The sequence below is a fragment of the Felis catus genome, chromosome B1, assembly GCF_018350175.1.
Source record: "Felis catus isolate Fca126 chromosome B1, F.catus_Fca126_mat1.0, whole genome shotgun sequence".
Lineage (NCBI taxonomy): Eukaryota > Metazoa > Chordata > Mammalia > Carnivora > Felidae > Felis > Felis catus.
In genome coordinates this window covers 14,597,992-14,619,119 of record NC_058371.1, presented here as the reverse complement: position 1 = coordinate 14,619,119, position 21,128 = coordinate 14,597,992, and the positions used below count along the sequence as shown (strand labels likewise).

General features: G+C 43.5%; 1 protein-coding gene across 1 annotated transcript; it reads right to left on the bottom strand.

The window, feature by feature from the left end:
* Positions 1-12,728: 12,728 nt before the first annotated feature.
* ING2 (inhibitor of growth family member 2) lies at positions 12,729-20,690 on the bottom strand. The gene is given in 3 exon segments (XM_003984576.6): positions 12,729-15,587; positions 15,589-15,650; positions 20,356-20,690. Coding segments are annotated over 3 exon segments (843 nt in total). The 5' UTR covers positions 20,528-20,690; the 3' UTR covers positions 12,729-14,978.
* Between the last annotated feature and the right edge of the window lie 438 nt (positions 20,691-21,128).

Sequence of the window (21,128 nt, the reverse complement as noted above, 5' to 3'; positions counted from 1 at the left end):
TGTAGTGGATGGGAAGTGGATGGAAATGATACAGAGGCAGTTTAGCTGACACAGAAATTGGGAGGGAACTGGGCCAGTCAAGGGGAACATGCCTGGCTGTGAGCTGATACTTCACCATCCAAGAGGAGCTAGCTAGGGCAAGCGGACTGAGAGGCTTGGTTGTCAGGCTAAGGGATGGTGATATAGATCCAGGAGGTGATGGGTGAAGTCATAAGGATCGAGATCTCAGAAGAGTGTGGAGAGAAATGGAAGGCCATGGCCAAGCGTGGGGTGACATTCCTGGTTAAGGAGACAAAGAAGAAGGGACACAAAGAAGAAAAGAGCCCTGGAAATAAAAGCAAACAGAGTGCAGTTTCAGGGAAGGCGAAATCAGACAGTTTCGAGAAATGCCAATACTGTTGAGCACAACAAAAGCCGACGAGAATGTGGAGTCTTTGAAAAGGAAGTAGGAGAGATGCCGGCTTATTTAGAATGCCTCACCACCGCCGCCACCAACACCAGCCAGTCTTCGGAGTCCCAACTCCAAGGGCAGAGTAATGACTTCAGGGAAACCGTGCACGTCCCTCCCTTCGCAATTTGTTGATGATGAGCCTGTGTTATACGCTTAACACAGGATCTAATCTAGAAGCACTGGTCTCTGCTTTCCCAACTCAAGGTAGCCCGTAAATTTCAAAGTACTTTACTACAAACTAAGAAAGAGGGGAAAGAAAAAAATAAACAACCTAGTTTGGAGATCGAGCAAACAGAAAGCTAAATTCTCTTTACGGATCCTGTTTAACCCAGTCAACGATGAGTTGACCAATCATAAGAACTCATTTTGATCTTCCGCCTAGAATTATCAGAAAGCAGAACACCTGTCAGAAAGAATCTCTGAAGTTCCATTCAAACTGCAAGAGCAGATAGGCTTGATCTTTGGTGCTAACATCAATCAACTGATGTCAGCATTGAGAAGACTTTTTGAGGTCACCGAAACTCAGCAGTAAAGAATGCCAGAAAAAAATTAGTGATGTCTGGCATGGGTCCCTAACTGCAACGCTCTTGCCAGATATTTGCTGTTTCTATACCTCTCTTTCCCCAAATCATACAAGGCTGTGGCCAATCCGTATCTTCCAGGGATATAACATCTTGGGCATTTTCTTTCTAACCTACCTGTGACTTTGCACCTTTGCTGTCTTGTCTTCAGCTTGTTTAGGTGGAGAACATCACCCTGAAAAAGAAAGCATTTGTACACCGCCAGGGACAGCAACCGGGAAAGGTCCTTCCCGATTAAAGTAATACAGTTCTCCTGTCTGGATAGCAGAGCACGCTTTTCTATGTTTTGACACAGGAAATCAAGGGTAGTAAGCTGACCCCTCATCTTTCCCAGTGAATAAGCAGCAAGCTGATCTGTATGGCTTGACCGTTACAGAATCTGACAAATGTGCTTCCGAGGTGATAGCAAGTTCCAGTGAAAACTCAGTGAGCCTTGTCTTCCTTTAGTCAGACCGAACTGCCCAACAGGCAATGGGCATTTTGTGATGGTCACTGTCCATTTAATGCCTCTATCACAGTTTTGTGCTACGTCCTATTCCTTGAAGCACTAAAGCATTATTAAAATTAATTTCGCATTTCCTCTACTCAACATCATATTTTACTTCTTGCTATGGAAACAAAAGCATTCTTGCGCTTTTCTCTCAAACACGTTTTCCCCCCAAAACATGAACTAAATGCATCAGTGTTTAATTTTAGAGAAAAAACACAATAGCTTGATGTTCCCTTAATGCCCTGACAAGTAGGTCCCTGCCAGAATCACTGATTACTCAGTCATATGAACAAGCCCTGGGTCCACCCAGCAGCTTCATTCCAAGAAAACAGGCCCAGAGGCGCCTGCGGGGGGCTCAGTCGGTTGGGCGACCGACCTCAGCTGAGGGCATGATCTCAGGGTTCAGGAGTTCGAGCCCCGCATCCGGCTCTGTGCTGACAGCTCGGAGCCTGGAGCCTGCTTCGGATTCTGTGTCTCCCTCTCTCTTTGCCCCTCCCCGACTCGTGCTGTCTGTCTCTCCCTCTCCCTCTCAAAAATAAATAAACATAAAAAAAAAAAACAAAAAAAAGAAAAAAGAAAAGAAAACAGACCTACTGAGAAGGGATGGAACATTTTCTCTTTTTATTAGGGTTCTTTTTTTTAATATTTGAATTTTCTTCATATACTATCTCAAATTTCCACAAATTCAAAACTTGTTTGAATTAATATCACACTAGCAGGACTAACAATATTAAAATGCTGGTAAGAAGGTTAAGGTCAGATAATCATTCTTTAGTTAGAATTTCATAAAGTTTGGTCTTTTTTCTAATCTAGCCGGAGTTTGATGAAGAGTTTCGGGAGAGAAACACAGGGCATTCTACAGCATAAAATAGGTATTTGCAGAGTGATAGAGGGAGCAAGTGAAATGGGAATCTGAGAGCAAACCCTTGTAGGCAGAGGAGACAGTAGGTGCAAAGGCCCTGTGGCTGGGGTGATAGATATATATTCAGGGCACAGCAAGGTGGCCGATCTGATGGGGCTGGAATAGAGTGAGCAAAAGGAGAGGGCTGAGAGAGGTCAGCACTCAGAGCCAGATTAAATGTGACCTTTTAGGCCATTGTAAAGATTTTGGAGTTTACTTTAAGATAGGAAGCCACTGAAGGACGTTTATCAGAGGAGAGACTGATTTGCTGAATCTCTTGAGCTGCTTTGTAGAAAACACGCATAGGGACAAAGGCAGAAACAGGAAGATTGGTTGGGAAGCGATTACAATGGTTCTGGCAGAAGTGATTGATGGTGGTCTAGATGAAGTAAAAGATCAGCAGAGAGCAAGCCGCTGGATATATTTTGAATATCACACTGGCAGAATTTGCAGACAGATTTGTTTGGGCGTGTAAGAGAACACAGGGAATCAGAGATGACTCCAAGATTTTTCGCAATCTTTGCAACTGAAAGATGTAACTGCCCTTTACTGCGTAGAGAAAGACGAGGAAAGAGTAGGTTGGCAGCTGGGGAGGGTAGTGAAAAACTCCGGGGCTTACGTGTTTAGTTTGAGGCACGCTTTAGACAAAGGCATGTGTTGCAAGGGGTGTTGGGTACATAAGCCGAGATGAGGGTCGGGTTGCTGATGTGCATTTGGGAACCACCAGAGTATCAAAGGAGTTGAAAGCCTCCAGATTGGAAATACAACAACATCACATGCCAATAGAAAATGCAATGGAAGGAGAAAACGGGGATCATTAGGATGGAGGGAGTAAATGTCGGGACAGAGTCCCTGTGCAGGTGGAGACTCACCCAGACGCTCACCCAGAAGAAGGAGAGGCCAGGCGGGTGGGCCAAGACCTCGGGTAGAAACAGCAGGTGGAGGTCTCTGATCAACCTTCCTGTTTCTAGTGAAGTAAGAAGTGAATTAATCAGCTTGTGATTAGATTAGAAGGAGGACGGTACTGCATGTTCGCAGAACAGGGAGCTCAGAGAGGGAGAAGTGCACTCAGAAGGCGTAGGAGGTGGGTCAGGCCGCCCCGGGGCCCGCTTGAGCTTTGTGTGTGCAGACACCTGATTAGTGATGGGCCACAGAGTGTCAGGTAAGGAGGCAGACGCCCACCTGAGGAGGTGAGCAAGTAGGAAGGTTTGGTGGGGATACTTTGGGGGTGCGGGTGCTGAAGGATGGCTCCAGTCGGAGTAGAGAAGGGAGTGAGAATGACAGAAGGTGGCGGTTAGAGGATGAGATGCTGAAAATCGACGATGGCTTCTTTGGTAGTAGTCACACGAAGATTCTGGTAATCGCAAAGTCTAAGGCGAAGGCGGGATAAATCATTTGAGGTGAGGGGGTCAAGGCCAATATGGAACAGATTATCTCTGTCAATGATTTCTGGTTGTGCTCTCAAATCTACTAAACTTTTTTTTTTTTTTGAAAAACTATATATCCTCTCAAACATATAACTTGACCTCTAAGCTTGTGTGAATGCAACAAATAAAAATTCCAGCATGTAATCTATACTGGCACTTTAAAATAAAATCATTACGTCGCTCAGATACATTCAATGGAATATACATACCGCACATTTTTACTGCACAGAGTTTAACGCTCTTTTTCTCTCGAAATTATATATCCATTCCACTTTCCCCACAAAATAGTATCCTAATGATGCATTTTTACTCTTTTCTTTTTAAGCTTATTTATTTATTTTGAGAGAGAGCGTGTGAGCAGGAGAGGGGCAAATAGGTAGAGAGAACCCTAAGCAGGCTTCTCCATGCTGTCAGTACAGAACGCAACTCAGGGTTTGATCCTACGAACCATGAGACCATGATCTGAGCCAAAATCAAGAGTCAAATGCTTAACCAACCAACCCAGGCGCCCGGAGGCATTCTTATTCTTAAGAATTGTTTGATTATCACAATGAGATACCACCTTACACCTGTTAGGATGGCTAACATTAACAACTCAGGCAGCCACAGATGTTGGCCAGGATGTGGAGAAAGAGGACCTCTTCTGCATTGCTGGTGGGAATGCAAGCTGGTGCAGCCACTCTGGAAAACAGTATGGAGGTTCCTCAAAAAACGAAAAATAGAACTACCCTACGACCCAGCAATTGCACTGCTAGGCATTTATCCAAAGGATACAAGTGTGCTGTTTCGAAGGGACACATGCACCCCCATGTTTATAGCAGCACTATTGACAATAGCCAAAGTATGAAAGAGCCCAAATGTCCATCGATGGATGAATGGATAAAGAAGATGTGGCATATATACACAATGGAGTATTACTCAGTAATCAAAAAGAATGAAATCTTGCCATTTGCAACTACGTGGATGGAACTGGAGGGTATTATGCTAAGTGAAATTAGTTAGAGAAAGACAAAAATCATGAGTTCACTCATATGAGGACTTTAAGAGACAAAACAGATGAACATAAGGGAAGGGAAACAAAAATAATATAAAAACAGGGAGGGGGACAAAACAGAAGAGACTCATAAATATGGAGAACAAACTGAGGGTTGCTGGAGGGGTTGTGGGAGGGGGGATGGACTAAATGGGTAAGGGGCATTAAGGAATCTACTCCTGAAATCATTGCTCCACTATATGCTAACTAATTTGGATGTAAATTTTAAAAAATAAAAAATAAAGTTAAAAAAAAAAGAATTGTTTGATTACCGTATTATACCTCTTTGCAACAAATATCTGCCTCTTTCTTCTCAATTGTTAGTATTACAATTACTAGTTCACAATTGATTAGAACATTATAAAATTGATAATTCATTAAAAATAAGTAAAACCGTATTAAACACGACAAAGTGAGTTTTACGGTGCTTTAAGAAAAGGAGGTTTCCCTCCCTCCTCCCTCCCCTCCCTCCTTCCTTCCTTCTTTCCTTCCTTCCCTCCTTTGTAAAATGACCACAATTGTGAAAAGGCAGAAAGGAAGTTTTCCCTTTGCCTATCACCCTCACTTGGACTTGACACATCATTCTCTTCTGAATAAACAAGCTATTCTCAAAAGAGTGTTACCAAACACATTTCTAGAGACTAACAGAGAGTCTGTTGCTTCTCAGGATATAGAGGCCGGCATACCAAATACTGCTTTAGCTTAATCTCCTGGTTCCACGAATAATTTACTTATCTTATTCTTCATGGCTCTTGATATTCCTAAAGACCCCAACTAATAACAAGGTGAAACAAACAAAAAGATTTCCTGCTCTCTCAACTGAACTGTGCTAGAAATGATAAATCTGGAACTCTGCCAATCACTGTCTGGCGTTGTAAGTCTTGGACAATTGGCTACCCCTTTTCTCCAAAGGCCCTGTGCCTCATACACAATTCAGGTTTCAGTTCTGTCTACAGAAGGAATTTCTCTACCCTTTCGCAGAAATTGTTGACCATGACAATGATTAAGCAACTCTGCCTTTTCAGTAATTGCATTTTACAGAAGCAAATTATATGACTTTGAAACAAGAAATATCTCCAAGGACAACAGTTTGCCTGATCTTTATAGGTTCTAGAGCCAAAGCAATGTCATGACACTAAATCCTAATAAATGTCAGAGCCCACTGGGAACAGAAAATTGTTCCCCAACAGTCAGTTCTCATATTGTTGACTCATACGGTAATAATAAAATAGGGCTTGAATTCACATCTTCATTATTGCTTGCTCTCTGTAGTCCGTGCTTTTCCCAGAAATGAGTGCAAGATTAAAAGTGGCCTCTTCTAGAATTTCTCTGATCAAATAGGAAGGTTACAGCCCCTTTTACCTAAGAAATCAAGGCCAATTTTTACCAATCGGGAAACTGAGCACAATACTTTCAAAGTTGAGCTGATGGGCTACATAACCCAATGATATTTGACAGACAATTCTTCCTTGAACCATATTGTTATTTGTTGTATCAGATTCACTTGGGAGGGTTTGACACACTTCCTCCGCCAACTTGAGTAGTACTGCCTAGCAACCAGAAAGAAGGGGCAAGCCCTTGTCCCTTTAAACAGTGGTGGGAATGCTACCAAAACTACTGAATTTTCTTTCATAGCATAGTATTTGCATCTCTGTCCCCCCCCAGAAGGGTGGCTGTCAGTGGGATCATAAGGAGTGAAACAAAGATTTGGGTTATCTGGTAAAAACAAACAAACAAAAAGCAGCAAGAAACAAACAAAAAAACTCCCAGCAAATCATCTACCTTAACCCTGCATGCAAAATAATATCCTTAGCTACTATTAGCAACTCACTGAGTTAATCATTGGTTATTTAAGCAGACACTACAAACTCACACATAAAGTACTTCTTTACGACAACGCTTTACCAACATCCTGAACTCACTCTTGTTAGCTTGGAAGGGTCAAAGTCTTGTTTTCAGATGTTTCAAAGGACATGAAAGTCATATGAAAAGGTTTTTAATCTCTCAATGCCAGATAATTAAGCATTTGATCTGCACTGGAAAGAGAAATATAATTTCGGATGGATTTTGATAAAGTCTTAAACACAAAAAATAATTTACATCCTTCTAACTAGCCATGGAAGGCTTATTTTCCACTGTACAGTTAGAAAAGTGCTAGATGGTCACTTTTACTAAATTACACCTTACATTTAGCCAGAATTATTCCAAAGTGACATTAAACTGATGCAGGCGGAGCAAATTTTCAACGCGATACCCAAGCATCATAAATTCAAGGCCAAAGCTACGGGAAACGTTTTGCAGTCAAAACTGAGGAACTTTTCAGGCACTAATTTGCTACAGTTTATAAATGGCTTTTCTTAATCCGAGAATTGTTTTCTTTTTCAAGTTGGTGAGAAATGTAAGTTTATGACCAAGAAACCAAATGCACTCTAAAGATGCTGGGGGGACATTTTCTGACATTTGAGGGATTTGCCATGCCTCGGGGTGGGGGGGCACAAAAATGCAATCAAAGTCTGTCTTGAAGGCTTGGAATTGCTATATGTTACCATTTTGCAGCCTCGGTAAGTCTAACAGCAGATTCTTAGCACCCAAATCTTTACCTCCCACTGAGGACATGATTCCGTATTACTAGTCTAAAACCTGAATCTTTGGAGCGAAAACTAGCCGGTTGGTCTAACACCTTTGTTTCTATGTGGGAAGTTTCGAAGATTAAGGCACTATACAAATAAATTAAGGACTCCGGTCACAGTTATCCGATTTTGCTGCTCAAAGCAAGAATATAGCAAAACACTGTTATCTGAACACAGTCAAAAACAGGGGGGGGAAAATCCACCTACCTAAAAAAACCAAAACCACACATCAAAGCTCAAGCACGAGATTCTCTCTTAGAATGTATTTATTTTTCAGCTAGACACAAATTTCCCCAAATGCTTTTCCAGCGCTGGGCAGGCAGTTTTAGAAGCAAGAAAGAACCAATCGCGTTAAAAGCAGCCACGTTTATTTTAAAAACTCATCCGAGGCAAGTAGAGAGGTAACAGCCCTCCAGACTGGGCCAAGATGAAAGGAAATCCCCGGATATGCACACGGTGCTGAGTCAAAGGACGAAGGCATCAAATCTTGCCAAAAAGGATCGAAGGATGTATTTAAGGGGGCAGGACAATTTTTATCTAATACAATTAAAAGGTGAAAGATGACTTTGCATGTGGGGGCACAGCTACCCAGCACACCAAAACACACTGCAATACCAGAAATCTGAGTCCTGCAGTGTTAGGACATTTTGCTGTTATCTAATTCATAAGGAAATTGGAATTTTTTTTTTTTCTTTTTTTTTTTTACAACGAAGATCGCCAAGCCAAGCAAGTGGGTGACTGAGGAAGTTATCTGGGAAATTCCAAGGATTTTTTTTTTTTTTTTTTTTTTAAGGCTGGACTGCCAGGCCCAAAACTATAGACGAGGCTGCCTAGGACCGCTCTCTCTGCTCCCAGCCTGGTATTCGAGGAGCTGCAGATTGTTTTTATCCTGAGCTTAAAAACACCAACAAGTCCGGAAACTTAGTGGAGTCAGGATAATGTCAGTTACCCTCATAGCAATGGAGGTGGTGCTGGCCAATACCTTAGGGGTTTTACAGAAACCTTTACTACAAGGCACAGTCGGTCCATCTGCACGTAGTAGACGGGAGCCTCGAAGACATGTTAGCATTGCCGACAAAGTGCGGTAGTTAACCTTTGCTGTTGCTTAAAGTGTTTCCCGGAGCAGGATGGTGACGTAGTGCTCAACATTCTTTTTTTTTTTTTTTTTAATGTTTATTTTGAGGGAGAGAGAAACAGAGTGCAAGCAGGGGAGGGGCAGAGAGAGAGGGAGACCCAGAATCCAAAGCAGGCTCCAGGCTCCTAGCTGTCAGTACAGAGCCCCGACGCCGGGCTTGAACTCATGAACCATGAGATCACGACCTGAGCCGAAGTTGGACGCTCAGCCGACTGAGCCACTCAGGCGCCCCTCAATATTCTCTTCAAATCCTTTTGGTTACATCATGCAGAAGAGACTTGACTCGGTGTTTGTCTCTTTTACCCTTACCCAACATTATTTACTAATCACATGTCTAAAAAGGGAGAGCAGATTTGGGGCTCTGTTTTCACAGTGATACTACCTAGCTGCAATTTAATAACACGACTTTGTTTTCATTATATTTTAAGGTAATCCAATCAAAGTGATACGTTGACAATTTTCCACTTACCAAAGTGACAGGCTTTCTTTTACACATAAACTGACATCCAAAAGTGAGTCATTTTAAAGAAAAGTCTTGAATAAGTAAATTCCTATAAATATAAAATGAGAATGGGATGTGGACGTGGAAAAACCCATCAAGATTATGTTATTGTCCGAAGTTTAGAAAACCCTGTTGTAAAGTCTAGTTACCACATACATGAACTAAACACTGTTTTACAAACTCCACAATTAGTAAGTTTGTGACCAGAAGAACTCTTTCCTATCAATTGTAAGGTATGTGATTAATAATAACCACATTTTTAGCATAACCTTACCTTAAATCGCTCATTTTATGGCTGAACAAACTGCAGACCCCAGAGAAGCCCACATGTCTGGAGTCCTCGGCCAGGGTACTGACCTCGCATGTAGGAGAGGACAGGGACCTTTGGTCTCTCTACTTGATGTATAGAGTTTAGGCAACATGGTGAGCGAATTCCAAGGTAACTTACACTTTACTTAAAATAGATTTTCAGGGGCGCCTGCGTGGCTCAGTGGGTTGAGCATCGGACTCCTGGTTTTCGGCTCAGGTCATGACCTCTCCGTTGTGGGATGGAGTCGTGCAATCGGGTGGGTTTTAAGATTCTCTCTCTCCCTCTTCCCCTCTCCCCTGCTCGCGCGCTCTTTCTGCCTCTAAAAAAAAATTACAACGTAAAAGTATACATCAAACTATAAGCACTTGATTCAGGAAGGGCTGAAGAGCTGTCTGGCTTATTTCTACCCTCACTGCTCCTTGAAGACAGCCCCTTCTCCAGGTTGGGTGGGGGTAATGAGGACAGAGCCCTCCGAGGAAGCCACCTACTGGGCATATAAAAAGGAGAGGAGGGCTGCAATTTTTCCAGCTCGCTGTAGGGATATTTTGAAATTTTGCTATTTTGTCCGTCTCTTTTGTCATGCTTGCATCCAGGCAACAAGAATGAGTTATCAGCTCATGTGAAGCTGTGACCCGAGGCTCCAGCTGACCCCCGGATCGGACTGGCCTTCCCCGGCCACTCTCCCACTGTCCCCAGCCATCGTTCACACACACCTCTCGGGACTCCTGCAGACTTCCCATGTCCCTTCCCCGTGTCAGCCCTTCACGGGGAAAGTGGGAGCTGTTAGAAGAGAACGAGCTCTTTTCTCAATACCAAATCTAGCGAGCTGCCTGCATTCACACCTGTTCACTGGCAGAACCTGAGTACCACCAGGTTACACAGATTTTTGTCGTCTCGATCACTTTTATTCCCCGAGGCCTAAAAACAGTGCCTTGTAAGTAACAGATGAGCAAATACAGATCTTAACAAGGGAGTTAAAAGACCGCCTTCCTTTTTGACACATTAACTGGAGCTGTCCCTGTGCCTGTTTGAGATGAACCCGTCACGAGTCTCAGTTCTCGCTCACTCCTTGTTGCCTGCCTGTTCAGATGTGACTGTTGCAATAACCCGCTTCTCCTGACAGCATGCATCCGTCCCCTTCTAATGGAATATGCCAATATGGTCACGCTACATTGTCTCCTTAGGAGTTACAATCCTCCCTTAGCTCGCTCACCTCAGCTACAATCATGCTTCCCTTCACACCAAAACTTGAGGCGCCCGGGTGGCTCAGTCGGTTAAGCTTCCCACTCTTGATTTCCGCTCAGGTCACAATCGCACGTAATGAGACCGAGCCCTGTGCGGGGCTCTGTGCTGACAGCGCGGGGCCCGCCTGGGATTCTCTTGCTCCCTCTCCGCCCCTCCCCCGCTCGCACGGTGTCTCTCAAAATAAATAAACATTAAAAATAAATAAAATAAAAACATAAAAACTTGAGTTGTCCGTAACTGCTGATGCTACCTCTGCGCCCTCCTGGTCACCGGCCACTCCAAGCGGTTCCTCATCCCCAAACTCGCAGCCTGTTAAGGCTGCCATCCCCCCAACCACGTGATTAGCCGCCGGCCTCGTCTTATTTGGGTGGCACTTCAATGAGGGACCAGGCTCTTCTTGAAACACTTCCCTTTGGTTCCGATGTGCCACATTTTTCTGGCTGATCTCTCGGAGAGATCTGGAAGTCTCCTTCAGTGGCTCCCCCTTTCCAAGCCTGGAGCGCCACAGGGCCCACCCCTCCCTCTTCTGGATCCACCCAGTTGTTACACAAAATGTAGGTTCGCCCCCCCCCCCCCCCCCCCCCCCCCCGCCAGCAGCATCAGCCCCACTGAGGAGCTTGTCAGAAACGTAGCATCTCAGGCCCCCACACCAGACCTACTGAATCCAAGTCTGCATTTTGACAAAAACAGGTGACTCGTGCACATTAAAATTTGAGAGGCACTCGAGGTGCCTCCGTGGCTCGGTGGGTTAAGCATCCGGACTCGTCATTTCAGGTGAGGTCATGATCTCAAGGTCTGGAGACCGAGCCCAGGTTGGGATTCACACTGAGCGTGGAGCCTGCTTGGGATTCTCTCTCACCCTCTCAAAATAAATAAATAAATAAATAAATAAATAAATAAATAAATAAATAAATAAATAAATAAAAAAAAAACATTTAAAAAAATTTGAGAGGCAATCATGTGTTTACAAGTGATTTTAGTCACATGGCTTTAAACTCTACTCACAGGCTAATTTCCACATGTTTAGCTCCCGGCCCCTCCCTCAACTCCACGTTGGATCCCACAAGAAGTCTATCAGGAATCTCACACCCAAATGCAAACAGAAATCCTGATCTTTCCCCACAACCCCAAAACCTGAGTCACCCTTGTCATCTCTTTGCTTTCCAATCACTGGGCCAAAATCCTTGAAGTTTCGCTAATATCCATTTGAAGCTAAAAAGCAACTATAGGAATCCTGTGAATTTAAAAAATAAAAAAAATCTTGAAGACCTAAGCAGAGTCCTACCGTAAGCCATCAATATTTCTTGTGCAGAGGCTTCTGAGTCTCCTGAGACTCCCTATTTTCACTAAGGCTCCCCAGATTTTGAGTGCAGCATGATCATTGTGATCATCAAAAAACTCTTCAATATAAACCTTTCCCCAATTTCCTACCATGGCTTTCGAGAGTCAGCAGTTTCTAGTCCCTTCCACACTGTGTCAAGTGTTCTAGTTAAACTGATGAGCTTGTTTTTACCCCTCTCTCCCTTAAACCTCTGCCTGCCTCCCTTATTTCCCCCTCTGGCCTCAGCTCCAAGATCACTTCCTTCCAGACCTTCTTTAATCACCACAATTAAGACTCACCTCTCTTTCCATCCGTTTTCTGTTCTTCTGCTTTACTCCCCTCTAAACCGTTCCCTACCATTACATATATCTGACTATCAGAATGTCTGGTGTGTGAGCAAGGATTGTCTTCTAAACCGCCACTGCTTAGAACAGCACACAAGCAGCACTCGAGTGTGGCGTCTTCAAGTGTTGGTAGACTGTTGGGTGCGAGGGACAACCTCTTGCACGTGTTTCAGAACTTAGATGTGCTTCAGAGTCCCATAAGCCTGAATGTAGAGAAGATACCCAGTTTCGAACAGGTTCAAATTTTCGTAATATGGCAGTGGTTCCAAAACTTTTCTGTATATTAGAATCACCTGGGGATTAAAAAAAAAAAATTCTAATGTTTCAGCCACATTCCAAATGAATGAGATCACAATTGTTGGGTGTGGGAGAGAGATATCTGTATTTCTTGAAACTCTTGAAGTAACTCTGAGACAAGTTTAGGAACCCCTGGTGTATAGCATGAGTTAATAACCATGATATGAGATAGTATATGAAACCTAGAATACTTAAAAAAGAAATCCCAGTCAAAATATTATGCAAACTTAAGACTTCTATTTCCTGTGTGGTATGGTACAGAAAACAAACAAAAAATTCATAAGAATAAGACTGTTTCAAACATTAGGTCTTGAAGAGAGCACATTTTTACAGGATTTTCCATGTCTGTTTTCCTAGCAAGCCTAATCCAAATTTGGGGCCTCTGTTATGAAGTTTATTTTGTTTTCCCCATAAGCTAAGGGACATCTAATGTATGAAAAAGCGTTGACTTCCATATAGTGACATCTGAAAGCTTTTGGAGACTTTGTACATACCGATATTTTTAATGGTGTCAGGTAAACAGCTCTATCTTGGTAATAAGGATGTCATCACTAAGACAAAATGCTGTATTTTCAAGAGAGAAAAGAATGTCTTTACAACTCAACTATGTTACAACAAATAAATTCTTCATCATGCTGTCTAATACTTCTCGCTCAAGAAGTAATATAACCAACCAGTTCCAGTCATCAAGCAAAATATCCTTAGGACAGAAGTTAATCAAATATTGTGCATTTACCTGTCTCAAAGATCACCTTTAAAGTATTTTCATATCTCAGTATGAGGGACAAAATTAACAAAAGAGAAAAACAAGTCATTTGATTATTAAAATCCTTACCATAGTGCAAAAACTATAGATTTCAAAAAAACCTTGGAGATATTGAAGCCAACCTTGTATTTTGTATTACAGATGTGTAACTGGACACCCAGATGAGAGGAAATAACATGCCTAAAAGTCACACAGGAGAGTTAGAAGAAGAAAAAACAATTTTTTTTTTTTTGTTCCAAACAAGCAGACAGAATTTTTCACGCTAATCAAAAAGAATCGAGATCATCAGATTAGGAAGAAATGAGGAATAAAAAGTTACGTTACACACAGATTTAAAGGACTGGTCAATCATCTGCCTCCTGCCCCAGACCAAACAATTCTCCGAATATATGTTCATATATATCCATCAATATGCTTACTCTTAAAGTACCAGGATCTTGGAAAATTCAATTTACAAATACATTATTAATTGCATTGTTATAATGAAATTAGTTCATTAAACATGAAAACATCAAACAGCACCAGTACCAGAAAGTGAAAGTGAATACACTATTACTTAAAATAATATATAATCACTGATTGGGACAGAAATCAACTATAGCCACCAGCAAAACTATTGAAACTCCTGTTTGACATAAAGGCAATATTTAAAGACTAGTATATGCCCTTGTCCCCACTGATAGGCCCGTGGCTAGGCAACTCAGCAGCGGGTCACGTGAAAAATGTTTTTAAAGAAGATGCTTTTTCTAAATTGCTCACCCTTGAACCATGATACTACAGAACCCCAAATTTTCCAATATAAGCCAATGGCACCATTTTTGGTATCCTAACTATGCTTGCCTGTCCCAATTAAAACAAAACAAAACACAACTCCCTTATTAAGCACTAGATTAAATGTATCTATGATGCAGCAGGAAGGCATTTACAAATGGGCTACTGACAGTGTATCAAAATGCTACTAAGGAAAATACAGCAGCAAATACTCTAATAAGAGCACATTATTCCACATGGAATCCCAAATTATTCTTATCTCTAGCTCCTTAAATTCATGGAAGCCTAGAGATGAACAAGTGTATGTATAAATGGGGCTAGGGAGAAAGAAGCTCTAAATGTAGTGTTCATACCTTAAATTACCCAAGATGATCTGAATGCTTACAGAGAACTCCAACTTCATCTAAATTTGTAAAGCACAGAGAACTAAAATACTAGCAAAACTTTGGTGTTTACCTCAGAAACAGCATTGTGGTTTTCGATGAAAATGAAATAGGCCTGGTTTGTGAAGTTCTAATGCTCACACCACCCTCTCCCTATTCCCTGCTCCTTTCATCAGGCGATCTAAAGACTACCTGGTTTAAAATATTTGGTAATTCAGTGCAGAAAATTAAGGTCACAGACAAAGTACAACAACGTTTAATACACCGTTAATACTAATGATTAAAAATTATTGCATAGTCTTATGCATTTACCCTAAAACATTTTCTGAAAGTAAATTCTGAAAGAATTATATAAAAGACAAATAACCTTTTAAAATGTGGATGGCATTTACTACCTCGATCTTCTATCCTTTTTTGCCTTCTCAGTACTTTTGTCCATTGTTTTCTCATTATCTCCCCTGCACTTTGGGCAATACCATTTCCCCTTTGGTTTATAGGTGAGTGAGACACATGAAAAGTGAAACCATTCAATTGGACACTGTTCATTGTCACATCCGATCATTTCCCCATAAGACACTTGGTTACATAAACAGTATGTAGGTTCATTGGGATCTATTGCAAACTCAACAGGCGAAGCTTCCCTCTCCTGCTTGGCCTTGGAGCGCTTCTTTTTCTTGGCTGACTTGGATTTCTTTTCTTTAGGTGGCTGATCATCACAGTCTTCAATCCCATTCGTCATGTGGCATAAATCACGGCTTTCACTGGTTCTCTGTCTGCGGGGTCTTCTGGAAGATCTTTCTGGTTGGCTGGAATCCATCTTTGCCTTATCCGAGGCGCGCTCACCTTCAGCAGGATCCTGAAAACACTGTGAATGCAGCTCCATCTGCCTTGCCCGATTTTCCACCAATTCGAGCATCTGCGTGACAATCTGAATTTTTTCATCTCCCAATTCCTGACTATTGATTAATGCTCTCTGGAGATGCTGCTGTAGGCGTTTTTTTCTGGTTTGAATCATCTTCTTTCTTATATTTTTCATAGACATCATCAATTTCCTTTAATGTTTCTAAAAACAGAAGAGAAAAACCAGAACATTATTGTGCATTAGCACATATGGTATTTTTCAAGTTAGTTATGGTTCACAGAATTGGTAAAGTTGAATGAACTCAAATCATAAAACCAGTCTCCTCTATGGTATGTATACACTAAAAAAATTATTTCCCCTAGAAAAACCGGACGTTATCCAATATGAAAGTATATTTAGAAATAAACTAATAAGGGGTGCCTGGGTGGCTCAGTCGTTTAAGCGTCCAACTTTGGCTCAGGCTGTAATCTCCTGGGTTCGAGCCCCATGTCAGGCTCTGTGCTGACAGCTCAGTCTGGAGCCTGTTTCAGATTCTGGGTCTTCCTCTCTCTCTGCCCCTCTCCAGCTCATACTCTTTCTCTTTCTCAAAAATAGAAATAAAACATTAAAAAAATTTTTAAAGAAATAAACTAATAAGAATATAAAGCTTTCTTTTTTTCTTTTTTCTTATTTATTTATGTATTTATTTTTTACAAAGCTTTCTAATACTCAGTAATTTATATTAACAAGGATAAGACGGGTGCCTGGCTGGCTCAGTTGGTAAAGCATGTGACTCTTGACCTCAGGCTTATGAGTCCAAGCCCCACATTGGGCACTGAACTTACTTTAAAAAAAAAAAAGAAAAAAAAAAAGGATAAGAGATGTATGCACTAATTAATACATGGGCAAGAACACTGTATGCCACTTTACAGCCCACCTAGTGAAGTCACCTACACTTCACGTGAGCCTCAAAACACTCACTGTAATGAAATTTACATGCCAGACTTCAACTGTAAAACTTAGGTTCTAAAACTGGCTACAGACTACTGTCCAACCGTGTTTCCAGGATTTACAGCTCAATCAGTGACTTGCTACATGACTCCAGAGAGACATTACACCTTTACTTGCGTATCATATCCCTGGACACTCAAACAAAGCAGACACGAGTCACTCTCCCCCCCACCCATATTAGTTTTAATGGCTCTCTTATTTTACCATAGGGGAGATTCTGAAAACCAAGCTATTTACAGAGAGGGGTTAGGTTCCCGTTCTGGCATCAACTGACGAAGCTACTAATACAATTACAGTAAAGTCAGCACCGGATCACTCTGCTTTTGTAGATAACTCAGCAGTTGGTTCTAAGCTTTTTGAACTGCTGATTTTGGTATTGTATAGCATGTGGGACACATTTAAATCAATTAAAAATGTCTGAGTCACTAGAAGGCATACAAAAATCTGAAAATAGAGTTCCAGATGTCACCAAAAATTTACGTAAGATTAAATTTCTATTCTATTCTATTGTTCTATTTCTTGCCCCTCTGAGATACAACGCTGAGTTCTGTCTTACTAAAGGGAGAGAAACAAAAATTAACTCTAATTGATCACACCACATGGCATGTCACTGTTTTACATCCTAATATTATTACCAGCACATGGCATACCATCGTTTTGCCTTCCAATATTATTACTTTAACAAGAACAGAAATGCTAGACGAGTAAAATGCATACATTAGGCTGTCTCCGAGAAATGTTAACACAAAGCAGGCATTCAACACAACTCTTATGAATTAACTCCTCCCTAGAAATTAGAAGTACTCACATGTGCCGGACAACTGCTTAACCCGGGATACGTGACAAAATGCCACCGCACATTTGAGGGTACTCGTACCTGCACAGCATATTTTAAAACAAAGTTCACATCTAGCCCACTTGCCTGGCTGGGTGACTTTCTTAAGAACGTAATTTTTCTCCAGGAAAAACAAGGACATCACATATTTTCCCCTCAGACAAAATTTGAGGATTAAAAAATAAAGGTAAACCTTATTTTAAATATTCTGTACCTAACTATCAGGATTTGAGGCTAATTATATCATACCATACAAGCACACTGATAAGATACTATGCATGAGAAAAGTTCACATTTCTAAGACATCTTAATTATGTAGTGAAAGAAGAAAGGAAACTAACACTTACTAGGGCCCTTGTATGTGATAAAGATTTTCTCATTTAATCCCCACGGCAACCTTATGTGGACGCTATCACTTCCATATGTGAAGAAAATGAAGTTCAAGAGGTAACAACCCCAGACTTTGAACTCTGCCACATACGTATGTCTGGCTCTGCCATTGAAGCATTTGCTACTAAGCTGCACAGAAAGCACTTGAAATTAAGTATTAATTTTTTCTTCAATGATTATTTGCCCAAGACATTAGGAACAAGAATATTGTAACAAAAATTGAGGTTCTCTAATAACCAGGTCCTATAATAAATACTTCAATTGTGAAATTGTTTTCTTCATTTCTCTATTTTTAAAGTCTTTAAGGTTACTTCTAAGATTCTCCAGTAATTTCTGAAAGTGTCTCAAATAGGTAGGAGAGAAATTTTTTTGACTTCTCGTATAATTCATATCACTAAATACTGCTGTAAGTTTTAAATCCAAAAACAGAAAATGCCTAAGAACTAGCAAAGAAACAAAAAGCATATGAAATCTGAACCAAGAACACAGAAGTATATAAAGCTAATGAACATAAACCTGTGGAAGCAGAGCTTAGTAAGCGCAGGCACAGACTGAAAACCAGATCGTTGTCTTCCATTAATCTTGAAGCTGACCACAATCTTAAAATGTTTATAATCTCTCAATCTTTTAAAGCCTAATACTGCTTCTCATGTTACCAGAGCTACTTAGCACACTTCTAGACGGTCAAGATGGCAGATTTCCCTGTAACCAATTTTCCCTCCCCAATTAAAATGAAAATAACTTAACTCTTGTGAAGGCAAATATGTCTGTGAAGAAATGCAAAAACATGCAAGCTTTACAAACTTCAGTTACTATTTGAAAAACTAAAAATGTTCAATATACAATTCTTAAGCACATGTGTGTCATTCTTAGGCTATACTTCATGTATGTGCTCCATGTCTGTAGAAAATACCTTTGGAGTGCTTTAAAAAAGCTTGTATACAACGTTAACAGTTTAAAAACAAGGATGTGTACGTGAAGGAGCCAGGCTACTTCCCCACCTAATTAAGTGAACAAGTGACTTAAACTCCTTGTAAATTTTAACTCCTTAGTAAAATAAATTTTTACTTCAGAGAATTATGAAATAATGTTCTGGATCGGACACAGCAATGACACCCAGTAAGTAATCACTATTTAATTCTCTTTCCCCCTAACAGAGATCAGTCCTATCATCAGCCCTATCGTATGGATTCAGAAGGCAGAAATAAGTTATAGATTCAAAAACAAAGAGACACTTAAATATTCTAATATGCTACAGGTCAGAAAATGTCACCCCAGAAGTGGGTTCCTTTGAGACTAAATCATAAGATTAGTGGAGGGTCTAGAAAAACAAAGAATGGGGTCCAAAAGTTATCTTTTTGAAGTCCGTATGGCTGTTCCCACATTATGTCCAAGGTCTGTTCCTTGATCAGGGTTAGTAAACGCGAAACGGCTCCCCATCTAAACTTCTCCCCTCCTAGTAGCAGGCCAAAGTCAACCAACAGTGGATGATAAATGATACTCTTGCAGGAAAGGCTGATTCCCTATCTTAGTTTTCTGACCACAAAGGGTGGCTTTTGCCTCATTACTCAAACTTGGCGAAGGAGGGACCCATGGGTTAAAGGACGCCAGGCGGTTGCCTTGTCAACCACCCACTTCCACCTGGGGCCCGGAAGTGACGCAAGGCCCGGAACCTACGCGGTGCTAGGGCCAGCGATGGTCCTAGTTAGCTCAATGTTTCCTCGTCCTGATTGAGTGGTTGAGAAAGAGTCGAAAAACCACGACAAATATGTCCCAAACCCCAACATCGACTGCGCTAGGGACGAATTAACGTCCTGCAACGTTCCGACACCTCCCAACCAGCCAACTCCGCCCAAACCTTCCGGGCACCAGCCATCTTCGAGGCGGGCGGGAGCGCGCCCGTCCGCACCCCTCCCATGCCCTACGTCACGCCCTCAGGCCCCGCCCCCAGGGACGGAGGCCCTCCCCGCCACACACACACCCCTCTTCCTTTCCCCGCGAGGACCCCTCCCCTTTTAACCATTTGGCTGAAGGCTCAGAGGAAAAGGCTGCGGCCCGGAACTTTCCCTGGGGCGGGAGAAGGGAACGAACTCAATTCCCGAGCCGGGAGCCGGAGAGCGGAGGGAGGGACCTCCCCGAGTCCGCCTTCGCGGCCCTCTCCCGCCCCCTCCTCCCCCCCCACCCCGCACGTTCCAATGCATCTGCTCTCGGGGTGGGGGTCGGAGGAAAGGGGCAAAGCCAGGCCCGGGAGACCAGCGGGTGTCCGGCTGCGGCCGGCCGCTCTCTCCCTACAGCCCCCCGCCCGGCTGCACGCTCCCTCGCCGGGGCAGGAGGGTCTGCGGCACCGGGCAGGCAAGCGCCGGAACAAATGCTGCTTAAAATGGCTGATTCCTTTCCACACCAGCTGCAGCCGCTGGGTCTGCAGCGGGGGCTGACGAGCGGCCCCCACCCCCACCCGTGATACCCCACAGAGGTCCTCGCCGACCGCAGCGGGGGAAGGGAGGGCCCCGAACGCGGTCTCCAGTCCCTCTCCCCCGTCCCACACACCAGACCCCCTCTGTGCACTCGGGGAGACTGTCACAGGAGAAATGGAAAGTGGCACTTCCCCGGGCAGCCTCCGAGCGACAGTGCCCGGAGGCCAGCGAATCCGACCGAGGGGAGGACCGCACACGCAGCTCCGCGGCCCCCTACCTTGATATTTGTTGTCCAGCTCCCGAAGCACAGACACGTTCCTCTGCATGTCGTGGGGCAGCGACTCCACACACTCGAGGTAGTCCTGCACGTAGCAGGTGAGGAGCCGGCTCCGCTCCCCGGTCAGGAGCGCGGCCGACGAGTATAGTTGCTGCTGCTGCTGCCCTAACATCCTGCCGCCGCTGCTGCTCCTCGCCGCCGCCGCCGCCGCCGCCTCCGCATCCAGCAGCCACACATGCAACAGCCACGGCCGCCGCGGCTCCTCTGCTCGGCAGCCCGGCGCCGCGGGGACACCGGCCGCCGCTCAAGAGGGCACAGCCGAGTCCCCCGATCTCCACTCCCCCCAAAAGAAGCCCTCACTCCCCGCCCCCGCGGTAACAAGCCCAGGGGCGGGGCGAGATCAGGGCTCCCTCCTTTTTCCCCTCCCTCCCAAAGACTAGAGCAGCGGGGATCCCCCCAGCGGAGCTGGCGCCGGGGTCCCGGGCGTTGACACTTCCTGTCCCCCTGGGAGTCCCCAGATGCTACCAATGCCGCCTCGTAGCACGGATCCCCATGACAAGCCCCTCGCTGCCCCCTCTTCTCCCAATCACCCTCCGTGCCTGTAGGAGAGTCTCTCACTGGACTGCCCCCGCCCCTCCGCCTGTGGCCGCCTCTGCGCCTGCGCAGGACTTACTCCTAATAAGGCCGGGGGCCCGCCCCTACCGCCCTACCGAAGGGTTCGCATTCTCCCGCCTTCCCTCCGCCACCCGGGCGATTGGTCTGTCAACTTTCGG